The 20,000-nt window shown below is 50.6% G+C and overlaps 1 protein-coding gene across 1 annotated transcript in view; it reads right to left on the minus strand.

Annotated features, from left to right (window-relative positions):
• Window positions 1-145: 145 nt before the first annotated feature.
• Window positions 146-20,000, minus strand: part of LOC308175012 (disks large homolog 4-like) — a gene marked incomplete at both ends in the record, with an annotated part of 74,196 nt that continues 54,341 nt past the window's right edge. The window contains 13 exons of the mRNA XM_080550126.1: window positions 146-252; window positions 507-598; window positions 2,088-2,197; window positions 4,416-4,588; window positions 6,215-6,316; window positions 6,474-6,521; window positions 6,627-6,640; window positions 7,163-7,213; window positions 10,372-10,548; window positions 15,901-16,012; window positions 16,754-16,856; window positions 19,175-19,331; window positions 19,786-19,927. Coding sequence (XP_080406252.1) covers window positions 146-252; window positions 507-598; window positions 2,088-2,197; window positions 4,416-4,588; window positions 6,215-6,316; window positions 6,474-6,521; window positions 6,627-6,640; window positions 7,163-7,213; window positions 10,372-10,548; window positions 15,901-16,012; window positions 16,754-16,856; window positions 19,175-19,331; window positions 19,786-19,927 — 1,388 coding nt within the window. The remainder of the gene's footprint in view (window positions 253-506; window positions 599-2,087; window positions 2,198-4,415; window positions 4,589-6,214; window positions 6,317-6,473; window positions 6,522-6,626; window positions 6,641-7,162; window positions 7,214-10,371; window positions 10,549-15,900; window positions 16,013-16,753; window positions 16,857-19,174; window positions 19,332-19,785; window positions 19,928-20,000) is intronic.

A 20,000-nucleotide genomic window follows, 5' to 3' on the forward strand; every position in this document is an offset into this window, starting at 1 on the left:
CTGTCTCTCGGTGTGGTTTATGGTGTGTCTCTCTCTGGGCGCTGGCTCTGCTGGGGGACAGACAGGCAGACTGGCTGAGGGGTGGTGGGGTGGTGGTGGTGGGTGGGGGGTAGGGTGGGTAGGGTGGGGGGTATGGGGGGGCGCCTCACAGCCTCTCCCGGGTGGGGATCCAGATATAAGGCCCCGATTGCTCCTCGATCACCGTCTTCACCTTGTGGTAAACCTCCTCAAAGCTGTCGCCTTCCACCACCGCTAGAGAGAGAGAGGGAGAGAGAGAGAGGGTTGAAACATGTCAAATGGACAGAGAGAAAGGGAGAGTGAGTGAGAGATGAGTTTGTTTGTGGTATACAGTATAAGAACTTTCTTAAACACCATCGAACTAAAAGTCACACCCTCATCACCCTATCATCTACATGCGGACTTCGAGGATAATTAGGAGAAATGCGTTTGTTTTCGTGTTGTGAATGCAGTACATGCATACGTGTGTACTGTCCTCCAGGTCCTACCTGAGAAGCATTCTAGGAAGTCCTGTTCTAGTTTGAGAGCTCGGTCCATGCCCTTCCTGGCCTGCTCCTCTGTCAGACGAGTGTTGATCTCTCTGCATGACACAAACAACAACAACAACAACAACACATCACACTCAATCAACACACAGAGAATGTACAGTACGTTATGGCCATTTTTACTTTGGGCTTTTATTTTGGATGATTTGGGCTTAATGTTTTTAGTTATATTTATATTTCATGATTCATGTTTATTTTATGTTTTGGGTTATTTATGTTATGAATAATGTTTTGTTTTTATGTTTTTGGTTATAGAATTATGAGTGTTTTTAGTGGTAATTGATAGTCAGGTGGTGAGGTGACAGCATAGGCTCAGGTGTGTTTAGGTAGACAGTTAGCTGCACCTGGGTCGATGGAAACAGGTTAGTTGGGGAAAAACATTATTTTGACCACGATCACACTGTTCTTTAATCCCATACCTTACCGTCTGCTTTGTTACTTTTCGTGTCGTTGGATTCATTGGATTACTTTTGATTATGGGCAATATTAAAATAAAAAAAAGTAAATTGTTATACAACAAAAGGACAGTGTGGCGTGCGTTCTTACCCAACTGTTTTCATTGCAAAGATGGAATTGGTGGCTGCAACATACATGTACCGGTATGTAAGTGCATTGTTTGTGAGAGTGTGTTTGTGTACAGTAGGGGTGCAACGGTTCAGTTGGTCCACGGTTCGGTATGAAAGCTGGGTGTTTGGGTCACGGTTTCGGTTCGTGTTTTTGTGCGTAAGGAGAAAAAAAATGCTACAATTTATTTACAAACTGGTTTAAATTACTGGTATAGGAGAAGAAGAAATGAAAGTAAAAATGCACTTTAGCCATGACAACTGTACTAGCTGTAGCCCATATACGACACGCGTGAAGCATTTCTGCGACACGCGTTTCTGTTCACTGTTTTCGTTCCCTCATCGCTGTATTCAATACCAAAACCAGAATGAACGACCCCACAACGCAGATTTGTAGCAATCCGGGGCTTCCTCAAACTGCTGCCAAGTTCTCAACTCCGCTCGCCATGAACAAACATTTGAACAAGAAGCAACTGCGTTCCAGACCAACTCCACCTCCGACTTTGAATGAAACGCAGGATAAACCAAAAACCTCCAGGGTTCACTAGTGTGTTGAACCTCCAGGGTTCACTAGTGTGTTGAACCTCCAGGGTTCACTAGCGTGTTGTAGTGGAAGGTAAACCGAACCGTTCAATATAAAACCCAGAACCGCTGCACCCCTAGTGTGTGTGTGTGTGTGTGTATGTATGCACCCCTAGTGTGTGTGTGTGTGTGTGTGTGTGTATGTATGCACCCCTAGTGTGTGTATGTATGTATGTATGTATGCACCCCTAGTGTGTGTGTGTATGTGTGTGTGAGTGTGTGTATGTGTGTGTGTGTGCGCGCGTGCGTGTGTGTATGTGTGTGTGTGTGTGTGTGTGTGCGTATGTGTGCGTATGTGTGTGTGTGTGTATGTGTGTGTGTGTGTGTGTGTGTGTGTGTGCGTATGTGTGTGTGTGTGTGTGTGTGTGTGTGTACATACAGGACATTCTCCAAGGACTTGGGCCGGACGAAGATAGCGATGGGGTGGAGCTGAGCGGCCTGCAGTCTGCGCACCGCGTTGGCCGACACGTCCAGAATACAGTGTTTACCCTGCTGCTCAGTGGGGGAGGGGGGAGGAGGGTGGGGGGGAGGGAGGAGGGGGAGGAGGAGGGGGAGGAGGAGGGGGAGGAGGAGGAGGGGGAGGAGGGGGAGGAGGAGGAGGAGGAGGGGAGGGGGAGGAGGGGGAGGAGGGGGGAGGAGGAGGAGGAGGAGGAGGGGGAGGAGGGGGGGGGGGAGGAGGAGGAGGAGGGGGGGGAGGAGGAGGAGGGGGAGGAGGAGGAGGAGGAGGGGGAGGAGGGGGAGGAGGGAGGAGGGGGGAGGAGGAGGAGGGGGAGGAGGAGGGGGAGGAGGGGGAGGAGGAGGGGGAGGAGGGGGAGGAGGAGGGGGGAGGGGGGGGAGAAGGAGGGGGAGGAGGGGAGAGGAGGAGGGGGAGGAGGAGGAGGGGGAGGGGGAGGAGTGGGAGGGGGAGGAGGGGGAGGAGGAGGGGGAGGAGGGGAGAGGAGGAGGGGGAGGAGGAGGAGGGGGAGGGGGAGGAGTGGGAGGGGAGGAGGGGGAGGAGGGGGAGGAGGAGGAGGGGGAGGGGGAGGAGTGGGAGGGGGAGGAGGGGGAGGAGGGGGAGGAGGGGGAGGAGGAGGGGGAGGAGGGGGAGGAGGGGGAGGGGGAGGGGGAGGAGGGGGGAGGGGGGAGGGGGGGAGAAGGAGGGGGAGGAGGGGAGAGGAGGAGGGGGAGGAGGGGGGGAGGAGGGGGAGGAGGGGGAGAGTAGGGGAGAGGAGGAGGGGAGGAGGAGGGGGGGGGAGGAGGGGGGAGGAGGAGGAGGAGGGGGAGGAGGGGGAGGAGGGAGGAGGGGGAGGGAGGACGGGGAGGAGGGGGAGGAGGAGGGGGAGGAGGGGGGAGGAGGGAGGGAGGGGGAGGAGGAGGGGGAGAGGAGGGGAGAGGAGGAGGGGGGGAGGAGGGGGAGGAGGAGGGGGAGAGGAGGGGAGAGGAGGAGGGGGAGGAGAGGAGGGGAGAGGAGGAGGGGGAGACGAAGGGAGGAAACGAGAGATACAAGTACAGTATGTTAGGTAGAAGAGCCAGCGGAGTCAAGCATTGTTATCAGGTTGTGATTAAGTTGTTACTAGAAGCCCTCATTTCGGGTGCCTCAGTGGCGTAGCTCACTAAAGCTCATGCCACGTAAATCACAGGGTCCCTGGTTCAATTCCGGGCCATGGATCTAACCTGCATGTCATCCCTTTCTCACCCATCCTTCCTGTCACTCTCTACTGTCTCTATCCTCCTCTCTCTCTCTCTCACCCATCCTTCCTGTCAATCTCTACTGTCTCTATCCTCCTCTCTCTCTCACCCATCCTTCCTGTCAATCTCTACTGTCTCTATCCTCCTCTCTCTCTCTCTCTCTCTCTCTCTCACCCATCCTTCCTGTCAATCTCTACTGTCTCTATCCTCCTCTCTCTCACCCATCCTTCCTTCCACTCTACTGTCTCTATCCTCCTCTCTCTCTCACCCATCCTTCCTGTCAATCTCTACTGTCTCTATCCTCCTCTCTCTCTCACCCATCCTTCCTGTCAATCTCTACTGTCTCTATCCTCCTCTCTCTCTCTCTCACCCATCCTTCCTGTCAGTCTCTACTGTCTCTATCCTCCTCTCTCTCTCTCTCACCCATCCTTCCTGTCAGTCTCTACTGTCTCTATCCTCCTCTCTCTCTCACCCATCCTTCCTGTCTATCTCTACTGTCTCTATCCTCCTCTCTCTCTCTCTCTCTCTCACCCATCCTTCCTGTCAGTCTCTACTGTCTCTATCCTCCTCTCTCTCTCTCACCCATCCTTCCTGTCTATCTCTACTGTCTCTATCCTCCTCTCTCTCTCACCCATCCTTCCTGTCAATCTCTACTGTCTCTATCCTCCTCTCTCTCTCTCTCACCCATCCTTCCTTCCACTCTACTGTCTCTATCCTCCTCTCTCTCTCACCCATCCTTCCTGTCAATCTCTACTGTCTCTATCCTCCTCTCTCTCTCTCTCTCTCACCCATCCTTCCTGTCACTCTCTACTGTCTCTATCCTCCTCTCTCTCTCTCTCTCTCTCTCTCACCCATCCTTCCTGTCAATCTCTACTGTCTCTATCCTCCTCTCTCTCACCCATCCTTCCTGTGAATCTCTACTGTCTCTGTCCCTATAAAGCAGAAATGCCCTAAAAAAACATAATAATATAATAAACATGATCACATGTTTAAAAAGCCCTCCTCTCTCCCTCCCTGGTCTCCCGGGCCTCTCTGGTACCTGCTCCGCCACCTCTCGGACACTCTGGACACTGGTGCCGTACAGGTGGCTGTTGTACTGGCCCGCCTCGATGAAGCGGTGGCTCTGGATGTCCTTCTCCATCTGTTCCCGTGACGACACAAAGTGGTAGTCCCGCCCGTCCACCTCGTACTCGCGCTTGGGCCGTGTGGTGTCTGTGTGGGAGGGGGGGGGGGCGAACCCACCCGTCAGTAAGTAAGTAAAACTTTATTTATATAGCGCCCTTCCCAGCACGAATGCACAGGGTGCTTAATTTTCTTTTATGAAAAGTGAAATTTAAAACATCAATGATTAAAAACAAAAAGGGGACAACATGAACAGTAACAATAAGAAGGCTATTGACTGCAGGCCTGTCTAAACAGATGTGTCTTTAATTGCCGCTTAAAGATGTGTTCTGAAGGAGCGGCTCTCAGGTCAGGGGGGAGGGCGTTCCAGAGTCTCTCAGGTCAGGGGGGAGGGCGTTTCAGAGTCTCTCAGGTCAGGGGGGAGGGCGTTCCAGAGTCTCTCAGGTCAGGGGGGAGGGCGTTCCAGAGTCTCTCAGGTCAGGGGGGAGGGCGTTCCAGAGTCTCTCAGGTCAGGGGGGAGGGCGTTCCAGAGTCTCTCAGGTCAGGGGGGAGGGCGTTCCAGAGTCTCTCAGGTCAGGGGGGAGGGCGTTCCAGAGTCTCTCAGGTCAGGGGGGAGGGCGTTCCAGAGTCTCTCAGGTCAGGGGGGAGGGCGTTCCAGAGTCTCTCAGGTCAGGGGGGAGGGCGTTCCAGAGTCTCAGGTCAGGGGGGAGGGCGTTCCAGAGTCTCAGGTCAGGGGGGAGGGTGTTCCAGAGTCTCTCAGGTCAGGGGGGAGGGCGTTCCAGAGTCTCTCAGGTCAGGGGGGAGGGCGTTCCAGAGTCTCTCAGGTCAGGGGGGAGGGCGTTCCAGAGTCTCTCAGGTCAGGGGGGAGGGCGTTCCAGAGTCTCTCAGGTCAGGGGGGAGGGCGTTCCAGAGTCTCAGGTCAGGGGGGAGGGCGTTCCAGAGTCTTGGGGCCGTCACCTCAAATGCTCTGTCCCCTTTTGTTCGAAGTCTGGTCCTGGGTACGACCAGGAGCTCCAGTCAAATCGAATCGAATGAAAATTGTATTTGTAATAGCGTATTTCTCACCAAATGTGACCCGACGCGCTTCACAAAGAGCAAAGAAGATAAAGCAACAACTAAGATGGACATTTAAAAGGCCAGATTAGAATCAGTAGGGTTTGAGGTTAAACGCTTAAATGTTTCCAGAGTTCTGGACAACCTCAGGCTCTCAGGTAGGGTGTTCCACAGTCTGGGAAGCATATACACTGAACGCTGTCTCTCCATATCTCTTGGTCCTGGCTTCTGGGACCGTCAGGAGTTCAGTGCCAGTGGACCTCAGGGGTCTACCTGGTGTGTATCTTATCTCAGGGGTCTACCTGGTGTGTATCTTATCTCAGGGGTCTACCTGGTGTGTATCTTATCTCAGGGGTCTACCTGGTGTGTATCTTATCTCAGGGGTCTACCTGGTGTGTATCTTATCTCAGGGGTCTACCTGGTGTGTATCTTATCTCAGGGGTCTACCTGGTGTGTATCTTATCTCAGGGGTCTACCTGGTGTGTATCTTATCTCAGGGGTCTACCTGGTGTGTATCTTATCTCAGGGGTCTACCTGGTGTGTATCTTATCTCAGGGGTCTACCTGGTGTGTATCTTACGTCGATTGGCTGACAGCCTTGACTGTGTCACGGAATCGACGTAAAAAAAACAGCGAACGGGTTCGTCTGCGACGGGATACTTACGCGGTACACAAGATCCAAACTTATCAGGGAACTCCGACAGCAGGTCGTCATTCACCCTGTCCTTTATGGGCCCCAGTATTATGATAGGCCTGGCGTAATGGACTACATATCCATGTAGACACAGAGAGAGAGAGGAAGAGAGGAGAGAGGTACAGACAGAGAAGGCAGAGGAAGGGGAGAAATCAGCCACGTAGTGTAAATACAAGTAGAAAACCATGAAGAATCGAAGAACAAAATCATGTGATTGAAGTCCTCTCACCCTCCACTTGTGTGACTGTTTCATAACTGTGTGTGGGGTCGTCTCTCCCTGCAGGCAGCAGACAAACAACCAGTCAGTCAGTCAGTCAGATAGTTACTGACCTCCTCTCATCACAGCCTCATTAAACGTGCTTCTCCTCTTCCGTTTACCTACCTTGAGACCCCAGGCTGTCCCGACTGCGATCCTGCAAACACAGAGAAGACAGATGATGAGCACAGAGAGACAGACAGACAGAGAGACAGAGGGTCAGAGAGGCAGAGAGACAGGGAGACAGAGAGGCAGAGAGACAGAGAGAGAGACAGAGAGAGAGAGACAGAGAGAGAGAGAGAGAGAGACTGAGACAGAGAGACAGGGACAGAGAGACAGAGAGGCAGAGAGACAGAGACAGAGAGACAGAGAGACAGAGAGACAGAGAGGCAGAGAGACAGAGAGTGAGACAGAGAGAGAGAGAGACAGAGAGAGAGACAGAGAGACAGAGAGAGAGAGAGAGAGACACAGAGAGAGAGACAGAGAGACAGAGAGAGAGACAGAGAGAGAGACAGAGAGACAGAGAGAGAGAGAGAGAGAGACAGAGAGACAGTGAGAGAGACAGAGAGACAGAGAGAGAGAGACAGAGAGACAGAGAGACAGAGAGACAGAGAGAGAGAGGACCACTGTTCAAATGGTTGGTAGACGCTCGCTAGGCTAACGTGCTTACCCTCTCTTTGGCGTTCATGCGAGACCACTCTTTCCTTTCTACCCTAAAGGTGTTAGAGAGAGAGAGAGAGAGAGAAAGACAACAGGAGAGAGAGAATGAGAAAGCCTGAAAGGGAAAGATTTGAAGCCAGACAATACAGGATCAATCCTGCCGTCTACACAATTCCCCACGCCAAACCAGGAAAGGGTGTATCTAATAGACTGAATGAATGAATGAATGAATGAATGAATGAATGAATGAATGAATGGTCTTTATTGTCATTGATATAGTACAGGTACCAAACAATGACATTTGGGAGGGGGGGCTCCCCTGGTGCTAGGGAAAAAAACTAAAAACAAGAAGGGAAAAGAGCTGGTTTACATAAATAAAGGCTATGTACACTATCCACTATACTATACTATACTACAAATAAAACACTGTGCTGTACTCGATGCTATGCTATACCTATTCTAACATTTCCTATCTCTGAACCTTATGTACCCGAGGGTTGTCATATTGCACATAGTGTTATTGCACATTCATTTAAAGTGTCGCAGTTTGCAGGTTTGAAATGTTCACAGTTGTGTTTCAGTATTGCACTTGATTTCAATCTAGTAGCTGCCATCAAATTGTCTAGATTGTCCAGGGCCTAGAACCTAGGTCTTTGCTGTGTTCAGGGCCTGAATGGCCCTGGGGTAGAAGCTGAGCTTCAGTCTGTTTGTCCTTGCGAACATGGTCCTGAACCGCCTGTCCGAGGGCAGCCGAGCAAAGTGTTCGTACCCAGGGTGGGATGGGTCTCTGGAGATCTTGGAGGCCTTCCTGAGGCAGCGTGTGTTGTACAGCTCTTCCAGAGAGGGGAGGGGGGCGCCGGTGATCTTCTGGGCCGATCTCACGACTCTGTAGCGCATTCCTCTCTGCGGCTGTGCAGCTGGAGAACCACACGCAGATGCAGTAGGTGAGGATGCTCTCCACTGCGCAGCGGTAGAAGGTCACAAGCATCTCCTGTCCGATGTGGTTTTTCCTGAGGACTCTCAGGAAGTAGAGCCGCTGTTGTGCCTTCTTGATGATGGCTGCTGTGTTGATCTTCCAGGACAGGTCATCCTGTATGTGCACCCCCAGGAATCGGAGGGTTGAGACTCTCTCCACGCTCCCTCCATCGACGAGCAGGGGCTGGACCTCAGATTTTTTCCTCCTGAAGTCCACGATGATTTCCTGGGTCTTTGACTGGTTCAGCAGCAGGTGTTAACCTTGCACAGCTTGCCCAGCTGCTCCACCTCATCCCTGTACGCCGCCTCGTCCCCCCCCGAGATGCAGCCCACCACGGTGGTGTCGTCTGCAAACTTTACGATGGAGTTGCTGGGGTGGACGGGGGTGAAGTCGTAGGTGTAGAGGTTGTAGAGGATGGGGCTTAGCACTAGGGCTGGGTATCGCCACTGATTTCCCAAAACGATTCGATTCCGATTCACAGCTCCCGATTCGATTCGATTCACGATTCGATTCGATTCGATTCCGATTCGATCTAGTTACAATATACATTTTTTGCTTGAATATGAAAGAGATTCTCCGAACTAATGCTATAAATGGTTCAAGGAACCCTATAACATGTAGCATTGTTAAACATATCAATGAATTGACTCCAAAGCAGTTACATGAATGTACTTTTTATTTACATATGACTTTGCTTTTGTCCAGCTCATCTCTATCGTCACATTTTTAAAATCCAAAATGCACCCAGATCTGACTTTAAGCCTGGTGGTGACTTGAGTGTCCCTGCCATCGCCATGTTTTTAGATTTTAGTGTTGAGACCTCACGTTGCGTGAGATATGATAAATTCTTGTAGCGCGAGATCTGTCCACGAGAAAAAAAATAAAAAAAATAAAGAAAGATCGATCTCGGGATTTATGAATCGATAATCGCTCATTTAATGAAGATCGATTCAGAATCGGGAAATCGATTTTTTGAACCCAGCCCTACTTAGCACGCAGCCCTGGGGGGACCCAGTGCTGAGTCTGAGGGCTGTGGAGGTGTGGGAGCCCACCCGCACCCTCTGGGGGCGGTCAGACAGGAAGTCCTTGATCCATGCACATATAGAGTGTGATAGTCCCAGGTCTAGTAGTTTGGTCACTAGCCTGTCTGGAAGGATGGTGTTGAAGGCAGAGCTGAAGTCCACAAAGAGCAGTCTCGCGTAGCTGTTTCCCCTCTCCAGGTGGGATAGAGTGGAGTGGAGAGTCGTCGCGATGGCGTCCTCTGTGGACCTGTGGGCTCTGTAGGCGAACTGGTATGGATCCAGGTTGGGCGGGAGGCGTGTGACTATGTGGGCCCGGACTAGTTTCTCGAAGCACTTCATGATGATTGGTGTGAGTGCCACCGGGCGGTAGTCGTTTAGGCAGCTCACCGTGCTTTTCTTCGGGACTGGGATGATAGTTGAGGTTTTCAGGCAGGGTGGGATGGTGGCCTGGGACAGGGACTGGTTGAAGATGTTGGTGAAAACCCCGGCCAGCTGGTCGGCGCAGTCCCTCAGCACCCGTCCCAGGACGCCATCCGGCCCTGAGGCTTTCCTGGGGTCCACCGCCTTCAGCACGCGTCTCACTTCATGCTCTGTGAGGGTGAGGCTGCTGAGAGCTGGAGAGAGTGGTGTTTGTGGTTACCTCCGTTCGCCCCTCGTCGAACCGGGCGTAGAAGGTGTTCAGCTTTTCCGCCAGCAGGGGGTCGTCCTCTGCGGCTGTGAGCCTGTTGGCTCTGAAGTTTGTCATGTGCTGAACCCCCTGCCACACCCGCCTGGAGCCGTTGCTCAGGAAGCATTCCTCAATCTTCTCTCTGTGGTCTGCCTTGGCCTCCCGGATGCCACGCTTTAGGTTAGCCCTGGTGGTGCTGTACAGCAGTGTGTCCTTCGCTGAGAAGGCGTTGTCCCTCTCCTTGAGCAGTTTTTGGACCTTCCCAGTCATCCATGGCTTCGTGTTGGGGTAGACCCGGACCCGTTTGTCCACGGTGGCTGAGTTGGTGCAGTTCACTATGTATGAGAGAGACGAGCATTTTCACATTCTCATATAACACCCCCTCACAACACACACACACACACACACACACACACACACACACACTCCCACCGAGCCACCCACCCACGGATCCACCCACAGACACACACACACAGACAGACAGACCCTCAGCCAGGTGAGGAGAGGAGGGGGGGTGACAGGTGAGGGGGAGGGGGGGGGGCTGACCTGCGTTTGCTGGGGACAAAGCCCACCTCCTCCGCGTGGCTCTGGGGGCTCACCCTCCGGGCCTGCCACCAGTCTTCGTCGCCACAGTCCAGAACGTGCAGCACGTCCCCGAACCTGAACCCCACCGCCTGGCTCAGGAACCCACAGTCTGCTGTCTTGTCATAGTCAAACAGGGCTCTGACACACACACACACACACACACACACACACACACACGCACACACACACACACACACACACACACACACACACACAGACACACACACACACAGACACACACACACACACACACAGACACACACACACACACACAGACAGACAGACACACACGCACACACGCACACAGACAGACAGACATACACACACACATACACAGGCACGCACGCACAAACACAGACAGACACAGACACACACACACACGCACACACACACGTGAAGGAAAGGAGAAGGGGTGATGGGAGAGGAAGTAGGTACAGTTGGAAACGCCTTTCTTTGATCTCAGGTGTACAGAGTACGTATAGTATAGTATAGTACAGAGTATAATATAGTATAGTAGCGTTATGGTCTTCAGTGACTGCTCGTAATAGAATAGAATGTTCTTGTTTGGTATCTTATTAAAATACAGATATCCCGTGGTAGGAGCCTCTGTGTAAGTTGTGTCTTGAGGTTGTACCACTAGTTGGACAGTATTAACACTAGAACAGCCATGGGTGGTGTCATTAACACTAGAACAGCCATGGGTGGGGTCATTAACACTAGAACAGCCATGGGTGGGGTCATTAACACTAGAACAGCCATGGGTGGGGTCATTAACACTAGAACAGCCATGGGTGGGGTCATTAACACTAGAACAGCCATGGGTGGGGTCATTAAAACTAGAACAGCCATGGGTGGGGTCATTTGACCCTGTGAGTAAACATGTATTTTACATCTTTGCACTCGATAACATTTCAGGACCCTCCTTTCATGACTTTTCCTAAATATGTGCGTTCTACCACCCAGTATCCTTACATTTTCAAAATCAGGATAAGCTAGTATAAAGCTATTCTGCAGTTTTTTCTAATTTACAAGACGGCCAACTAGTGGTCGTTGTGTGTCAATAGCAGCTTTCCATTGTTAAAGAGTATGGTCATTTGACCCCCGAGGCGGGGGCTGTTATAGCAGGTAGAAAGGCCCGGCTGTTCTGGTGTTGTAGTGTACTGATGTAGAAGCCTCTCTTGGGGTTGTAGTGTGGTAGTGTGGTAGTGTTAGGGTTAGTGTTAGGGTTAGGGTTAGGGTTAGTGTTAGGGTTAGGGGGTACCTGATGTAGAAGCCTCTCTTGGGGTTGTAGTGTGGTAGTGGTAGTGTTAGGGTTAGGGTTAGGGTTAGGGCAGGGCTGCCAAGTCTCACGCAATCACCGTGAGACACACGCATTTCAACCAGTTCTCACGCTCTCACGCCGCATCTCTATTTCTCACGGCGAGAAATAACAATTTGTTTTACCGGACTTGAGTTTCGTGGCATCTTTCTGCACGCGCGTTAACTTGCGTCTGCAGTCGAAGCGGCAGGCGAGCGCTGATGGAAGAACCTGTGTTCACGCGAGCTGCAAGAACGTAGCAAGCAGTGTTGCCAGATTGGGCTACTTTTGGTACTGGACGGGTGGATTCGGCAGTTTTTAGACCGGTTGGGCTGGACATTGTCAATTCCGTCTGGCAACCGTGGTAGCAAAATATGTGCATACATTACAACATCGTATCTGGTAGCCTACTGGACTGGGTTGCACCAATATGGCGTAAGTCATTACTAAATGCATTTGTTTCTCTACTGTAACATAACCAGGTACATTAATAATAATTGTTAAAGGAGCATAGTCTACTACTTGCTACTGAGATGCTAACCCGACGGATTGTCCGGTTGACGCGCCGTGCGTCCTAGTTTGATGTGTTGCTGTTGGTTATATAAGATCCGTAGTCGTTGGTTTGCTGCATAATAAACATTTAATTTCATTTATTGTGTTACTATGTGCCATCAATGGCTTAATCACTGGTACAAACAATAACAATAACAAACTTAGCGCCCTTGCGGTCAAACCTATTTGCCCTTCCGGGGTCAACACCTGACGACAACAACAACAAATGTGCTACCTGATATACCTGCCTCAGGTATTGTGACAGCGCCACCCCATGCCCACACAGTGAATTACAACACGTATCACAGGACCATATCTGGCTCCTACAATAGTAATAATAAATAGTAATTGCAATTTACAATACAACAATTGGGGGTCCCTCCAAAAAAAAATGGCCGCGCTACGCGCGCACAAGATCAACCACCAAGGCCTCATTCTGACCCAGGAACTGTATCAGAATGATACTGTATAACATGATAGCCATCTATGAGCAACGCACTGTATATAAGATGATGACCAAGGGTCTTTCTGCTGATGACCAAGGGGCTGAGTCCTGTTGATGGGGCCCAATTTTCTTTTAGAGTCTGTAGGCTACTGTATTTGTTTATTAAGATTTCATAAATATGATATATTGTCAGAATTTTTGTCTTGTTTTATAAAATGTTAATTATTTTCATTTCTTGTGCTGGTTTATTATGAACAACATGTAAAATTGCAGGAAATTAGCACAAATAATTGTGTGGGAGAGAGGGGCCGCTGCCAACAAAACGTGCACAGTTTTGGGTCGCTCCACCGCCAAAAAATCTCACTCCAAACTTTTGGTGAAACTTGGCAGCCCTGGTTAGGGTGTGGTAGTGTTAGGGTTAGGGTGTGGTAGTGTTAGGGTTAGGGTTAGGGTGTGGTAGTGTTAGGGTTAGGGTTAGGGTTAGGGTGTGGTAGTGTTTGGGTTAGGGTTAGGGTGTGGTAGTGTTAGGGTTAGGGTTAGGGTGTGGTAGTGTTAGTGTTAGTGTTAGGGTTAGGGTTAGTGTTAGGGTGTGGTAGTGTTAGGGTTAGTGTTAGGGTTAGGGTTAGGGTTAGGGGGTACCTGATGTAGAAGCCTCTCTTGGGGTTAGTGTTAGGGTTAGGGGGTACCTGATGTAGAAGCCTCTCTTGGGGTGGTAGTGTTAGGGTCAGGGTTAGGGTGTGTTAGTGTTAGGGTTAGGGTTAGGGGGTACCGTATGTAGAAGCCTCTCTTGGGGTGGTAGTGTTAGGGTTAGTGTTAGGGTTAGGGTTAGGGTGTGGTAGTGTTAGGGTTAGTGTTAGGGTTAGGGTGTTAGGGTTAGGGGGTACCTGATGTAGAAGCCTCTCTTGGGGTGGTAGTGTTAGTGTTAGGGTTAGGGTTAGGGTTAGGGTGTGGTAGTGTTAGGGTTAGTGTTAGGGTTAGGGTGTTAGGGTTAGGGGGTACCTGATGTAGAAGCCTCTCTTGGGGTGGTAGTGTTAGTGTTAGGGTCAGGGTTAGGGTGTGTTAGTGTTAGGGTTAGGGTTAGGGGGTACCGTATGTAGAAGCCTCTCTTGGGGTGGTAGTGTTAGGGTTAGTGTTAGGGTTAGGGTTAGGGTGTGGTAGTGTTAGGGTTAGTGTTAGGGTTAGGGTTAGGGGGTACCTGATGTAGAAGCCTCTCTTGGGGTTAGGGTTAGGGTTAGGGTTAGGGTTAGGGTTAGGGTTAGGGTACCTGATGTAGAAGCTAGGGATGTTACGCTCGACGCAGTAGTCACGACACGGCGTCTATCTTCCGACGCAATGTGCGTCGATCAGGGTTTCCGTTAGAAAAATGTGGCGCCGGTCAACGTGTCTGGGAAGATTTCAATTTACCGGACAAACGTGAGATATTCCGGTCAGCATATTAAAATATAATATAGCTGTTTGTCGCGGTGATTACTGTTGTGTAGCCTATATATGCCGTTTAATGTCTATTTCTCATCCGATACGATTAGATGCGAACTATATAATAAATATAATAATAGGCTTTCATGATTCGCATGCGCGCTATGCCATATGTCCAGCGCTGAACGCGCCACACTGGGAACTTAACAGACTGCATCGATCAATGAACGGACTCCACATTACGTTAACTGAAGTCTGTTAAACTGTTTGGGATTAATGTGAGTTTTCTATTTTCTCTTTCCAGTTTTACCCTTTTTTATCAATAAAACAACGTCATTTCTATAACCAGGTCTCGCTGGTTGGGAAGGCATTTAGTTTAGCTGCCTGTCAAATCATACTTAATCGGACTCGGGAGTATGACAATGAGGAGAACATAACTGTTTATTGAGAAACAATTGATAGGCAGGCTGGGATACGTATATAAAGAAATACCACAATGTCTAGATTTATAACATTTTATTGAAAAGTGCAACATTCTCATATTCGTTGCTCCTCTCGTGAATCCGTTATTCCTCCCCGATTTTTTGCACGGTGAGCAGAACATTTTTCCTTCCCCATCTAGGCAGGCTATTACCGCTGTTTCGCGGAGTCATCATCATGCCGGCGTCAAATCATATAATAATAAAATAAATATATAGCCTGTAGTATATTGCTATGTTTAGCATCGATCTGGGATTGATTGCTATTGCCTCCGTAGCATTACATCTTGACAATGTTATCATCGATCGACTAGTGTGGTCTAGTTGTCGTTGGGCTGCTGAATAAAGATGCTCGTTGAACGTTGCTCCAGAGATCCAAGTATTATTATTATAAAGTGTATCTTGTAAGTTAGAGAACAACAAGACACAACATAGCCTATATATTCGTATTTTTTAATATAGAAGGAATCAGAATGTGACAATTAAACTTTAGCGAATTGTATTCAAATTGTGCTTAGAGGGAATTATTTTCACCGGACATTATGACCGAAGAGGTTTAAATATGTCGGACTTCAACATATTTTACCGGACAAAGACCGGTAATTACCGGTTAACGGAAACCCTGGCGTCGATACAAATGTATCGATGCTTGTGTCAAATTGGCAAAAACCACGTGACTACTCGAAGAAAGATTCGTACGTCACACGAGCACATCTGACGCGTGTGTCAATCATTCCGCAGACGAGGCAGTGTTCCAAGTTTGGTACTGCATAAAATGACCATGACCATGACCTGACCAGCAGATGGCAGTATAGAACTGCTGTACCACGACCTGACCAGCAGATGGCAGTATGGAGTTGCTGTATCGACTGCATCGATAGATCGACACTTTTTCCGACACAATTGTGTCGAACGTGTCAATTGCGTCGAAAGCTTCGTTTCCCCCATCACTAGTAGAAGCCTCTCTTGGGGTTAGTGTTAGGGTTAGGGTTAGGGGGTACCTGATGTAGAAGCCTCTCTTGGGGTTGTAGTGTGGTAGTGTTAGGGTTAGGGTTAGGGTTAGGGTGTGGTAGTGTTAGGATTAGGGTTAGGGTTAGGGTTAGGGTTAGGGTTAGGGTGTGGTAGTGTTAGGATTAGGGTCAGGGTTAGTGTTAGGGTTAGGGGGTACCTGATGTAGAAGCCTCTCTTGGGGTTGTAGTGTGGTAGTGTTAGGGTTAGGGTTAGGGTTAGTGTTAGGGTTAGGGTTAGGGTGTGGTAGTGTTAGTGTTAGTGTTAGAGTTAGTGTTAGGGTTAGGGGGTACCTGATGTAGAAGCCTCTCTTGGGGTTGGTCCTCAGCGTGGCGTTGGACCCCAGGCTGCTGCTCATCAGCTGCTCCCGCAGGTCGTGGATCTTCGCCTCGAATCGACTGTACTCTGATACACACACACACACACACACACACACACACACACATACACACATACACACACACACACACACACACACACACACATACACACACACACACACACACACACACATACACACACACACACACACACACACACACACACACATACACACACACACACACACACACACACACATACACACATACACACACACACACACACACACATACACACATACACACACACACACACACACACACACACATACACACACACATACACACAGAGAGACATTAACATGTATCTGGAAGTGTTTCTACCACTAGGATACGGTGGTGTTAAAGTTAAGGTTAGGGAGACATTAACATAGTATCTGGGAGTATTCTACAGTTAGGATACGGTAGGGTCAGGGTTAGGGTTAGGGTTAGGGTTAGGCATACCCCCTCCCGGAACCTGCAGTCCTCAGACATGGGACTGCTGTCCACCCCCTGCACCAACCTACGGACCTTTGGGGACAGAGCCTTCAGCGTGGCTGCACCTACCCTCTGGAACTCCCTCCCCATAGTGATCCGCAACGCCCCCCCCCCCCCCCCCTACCCTGGACATCTTCAAATTAGCCCTCAAAACACATCTGTTCTCCAAGGCCTTTGCCCCCTAGTCAATGTTTCAGTTTTTGCTTTGTTTGCGTCCTTGGGTTTTTGAAAGGCGCTATATAAATTAAAGTTATTATTATTATTATTATTAGGGTTAGGGAGGTCTTACCCTCTGGTCTGTACTGGGCGATGATGGTGACGGTCTGGCCGGCGTTCTTCAGTGCGGCGGCGGCCTGCTCGTGTGTGGCGATGCGCAAGTCCACCCCGTTCACCTGATAAGGGCGCAGAACATCAACACCTGGACCAGAACATCAACACCTGGACCAGAACATCAACACCTGGACCAGAACATCAACACCGTGTGAGAGAGAGTGTGTGAGAGTGTGTGTGAGAGTGTGAGAGTGTGTGAGAGTGTGTGAGAGAGTGTGAGAGAGTGTGAGAGTGTGTGAGAGTGTGTGAGAGTGTGTGAGAGTGTGTGAGAGAGTGTGAGAGAGTCTGTGAGAGTGTGTGAGAGTGTGTGAGAGAGTGTGAGAGAGTCTGTGAGAGTGTGTGAGAGTGTGTGAGAGAGTGTGTGAGAGAGTGTGAGAGTGTGTGAGAGTGCGTGAGAGTGCGTGAGAGTGTGTGAGAGTGTGAGAGAGTGTGTGAGAGTGTGTGAGAGAGTGTGAGAGAGTCTGTGAGAGTGTGTGAGAGTGTGCGAGAGAGTGTGTGAGAGTGTGTGAGAGTGTGTGAGAGAGTGTGTGAGAGTGTGTGAGAGAGTGTGAGAGAGTCTGTGAGAGTGTGTGAGAGTGTGTGAGAGAGTGTGTGAGAGTGTGTGAGAGTGTGTGAGAGTGTGTGAGAGAGCGTGTGAGAGTGTGTGAGAGAGTGTGAGAGAGTGTGTGAGAGTGTGAGAGAGTCTGTGAGAGTGTGTGAGAGTGTGTGAGAGAGTGTGAGAGAGTGTGTGAGAGTGTGTGAGAGTGCGTGAGAGTGCGTGAGAGTGCGTGAGAGTGTGTGAGAGTGCGTGAGAGTGTGTGAGAGTGTGTGTGAGAGTGTGTGAGAGCGTGTGAGAGCGTGTGAGAGCGTGTGAGAGAGTGTGAGAGTGCGTGAGAGAGTGTGAGAGTGTGTGAGAGTGTGTGAGAGTGTGTGAGAGTGTATGAGAGCGTGTGAGAGTGTGTGAGAGCGTGTGAGAGTGCGTGAGAGTGTGTGAGAGAGTGTGAGAGTGTGTGAGAGTGTGTGAGAGAGTGTGAGAGCGTGTGAGAGTGTGTGTGAGAGTGTGAGAGTGTGTGAGAGTGTGTGAGAGAGTGTGAGAGAGTGTGAGAGTGTGTGAGAGTGTGTGAGAGTGTGTGAGAGTGTGTGAGAGAGCGTGTGAGAGTGTGTGAGAGAGTGTGAGAGTGTGTGAGAGTGTGTGTGAGAGTGTGTGAGAGTGTGAGAGAGTGTGAGAGAGTCTGTGAGAGTGTGTGAGAGTGTGTGAGAGAGTGTGAGAGTGTGTGAGAGTGTGTGTGAGAGTGTGTGAGAGTGTGTGAGAGTGCGTGAGAGTGTGTGAGAGTGTGTGAGAGAGTGTGAGAGAGTGTGAGAGTGTGTGAGAGTGTGTGAGAGAGTGTGAGTGTGTGTGAGTGTGTGTGAGAGAGTGCGTGAGAGTGCGTGAGAGTGCGTGAGAGTGTGAGAGAGTGTGAGTGTGTGTGAGAGAGTGCGTGAGAGTGCGTGAGAGTGTGAGAGAGTGCGTGAGAGTGTGAGAGAGTGCGTGAGAGTGTGAGAGAGTGTGTGAGAGTGTGAGAGAGTGTGTGAGAGAGTGTGAGAGAGTGTGAGAGAGTGTGTGAGAGTGTGTGAGAGTGCGTGAGAGTGTGTGAGAGTGTGAGAGAGTGTGTGAGAGTGTGTGAGAGTGCGTGAGAGTGTGTGAGAGTGTGAGAGAGTGTGTGAGAGTGTGTGAGAGTGTGTGAGAGAGTGTGTGAGAGTGTGTGAGAGCGTGTGAGAGCGTGTGAGAGTGTGTGAGAGTGTGTGAGAGTGTATGAGAGCGTGTGAGAGTGTGTGAGAGTGTGTGAGAGAGTGTGAGAGTGTGTGAGAGTGTGTGTGAGAGTGTGTGAGAGTGTGTGAGAGTGTGTGAGAGAGTGTGAGAGTGTGTGAGAGTGTGTGAGAGTGTGTGAGAGTGTGAGAGTGTGTGAGAGTGTGTGAGAGTGTGTGAGAGAGTGTGAGAGTGTGTGAGAGTGTGTGAGAGTGCGTGAGAGTGTGTGAGAGCGCGTGAGAGCGCGTGAGAGTGTGTGAGAGTGTGTGAGAGAGTGTGAGAGTGTGTGAGAGTGTGTGAGAGAGTGTGAGAGTGTGTGAGAGTGTGTGAGAGTGTGTGAGAGTGTGTGAGAGCGCGTGAGAGCGCGTGAGAGTGTGTGAGAGTGTGTGAGAGAGTGTGAGAGCGCGTGAGAGCGCGTGAGAGCGCGTGAGAGTGTGTGAGAGTGTGTGAGAGAGTGTGAGAGCGCGTGAGAGCGCGTGAGAGCGCGTGAGAGTGTGTGAGAGTGTGTGAGAGAGTGTGAGAGTGTATGAGAGCGTGTGAGAGTGCGTGAGAGTGTGTGAGAGAGTGTGAGAGAGTGTGAGAGTGTGTGAGAGTGTGTGAGAGAGTGTGTCTTACGCTGAGGATCTGGTCTCCCTTGCGCAGCTCTCCGCTGAGGTCCGCGGGCCCGCCGGCGAGGATGAAGGAGATGAAGATGCCCTCCCCGTCCTCTCCTCCCACGATGTTGAAGCCCAGCCCGGTGCTGCCTCGGTGGATCAACACCCTCCTGGGATCCCTGAAGGAGAGAGAGAGAGAGGGGGGGGAGAGGGGGAGGAGGAGAGAGAGAATGAGAGGCAGAAAGAGGGAGAGAGAGAGAGAGAAGGAGAGGCAGAAAGGAGGAGAGAAGGAGGAGAAGGAGAGACAGAAAGGAGGAGAGAAGGAGGAGGAGGAGAGGCAGAAAGGAGGAGAGAGAGAGAAGGAGAGGGAGAAAGGAGGAGAGAGAGAAGGAGAGGCAGAAAGAGGGAGAGAGAGAGAGAGAGAATGAGGCAGAAAGGAAGAGAGAGAGAGAGAAGGAGAGGCAGAAAGGAGGAGAGAGAGAGAGAAGGAGAGGGAGAAAGGAGGAGAGAAGGAGGAGAAGGAGAGGCAGAAAGGAGGAAACAGACAGAGAGGAGAAATAGCGAGTTAGCATGTTAGCATGTCTGCTATGAGTCACAGAGTCGGCCTTCGTCACCACAAGCTTTGTTGCTCACCGGGGAAGGTCTTCATCTCCCATCATGCCGTGCAGCACCGGTGAGAAGCGGCTGGGGGAGGTGGGAGTGAGGGCTTGTGGGTAATCCGATCCAAGGTAGGTGGGGTGACCGCCTATATCTGTGTCCATATGTGGGGAGTATGCTGGAGGAACAGGAGACATAAACGTCATCAACCACAGCGAACACACACACACACACACACACTAGGGATGGAC

The sequence above is a fragment of the Nansenia antarctica genome, assembly GCF_963989245.1.
Source record: "Nansenia antarctica genome assembly, chromosome: 20".
Taxonomy (NCBI): Eukaryota; Metazoa; Chordata; class Actinopteri; order Argentiniformes; family Microstomatidae; genus Nansenia; species Nansenia antarctica.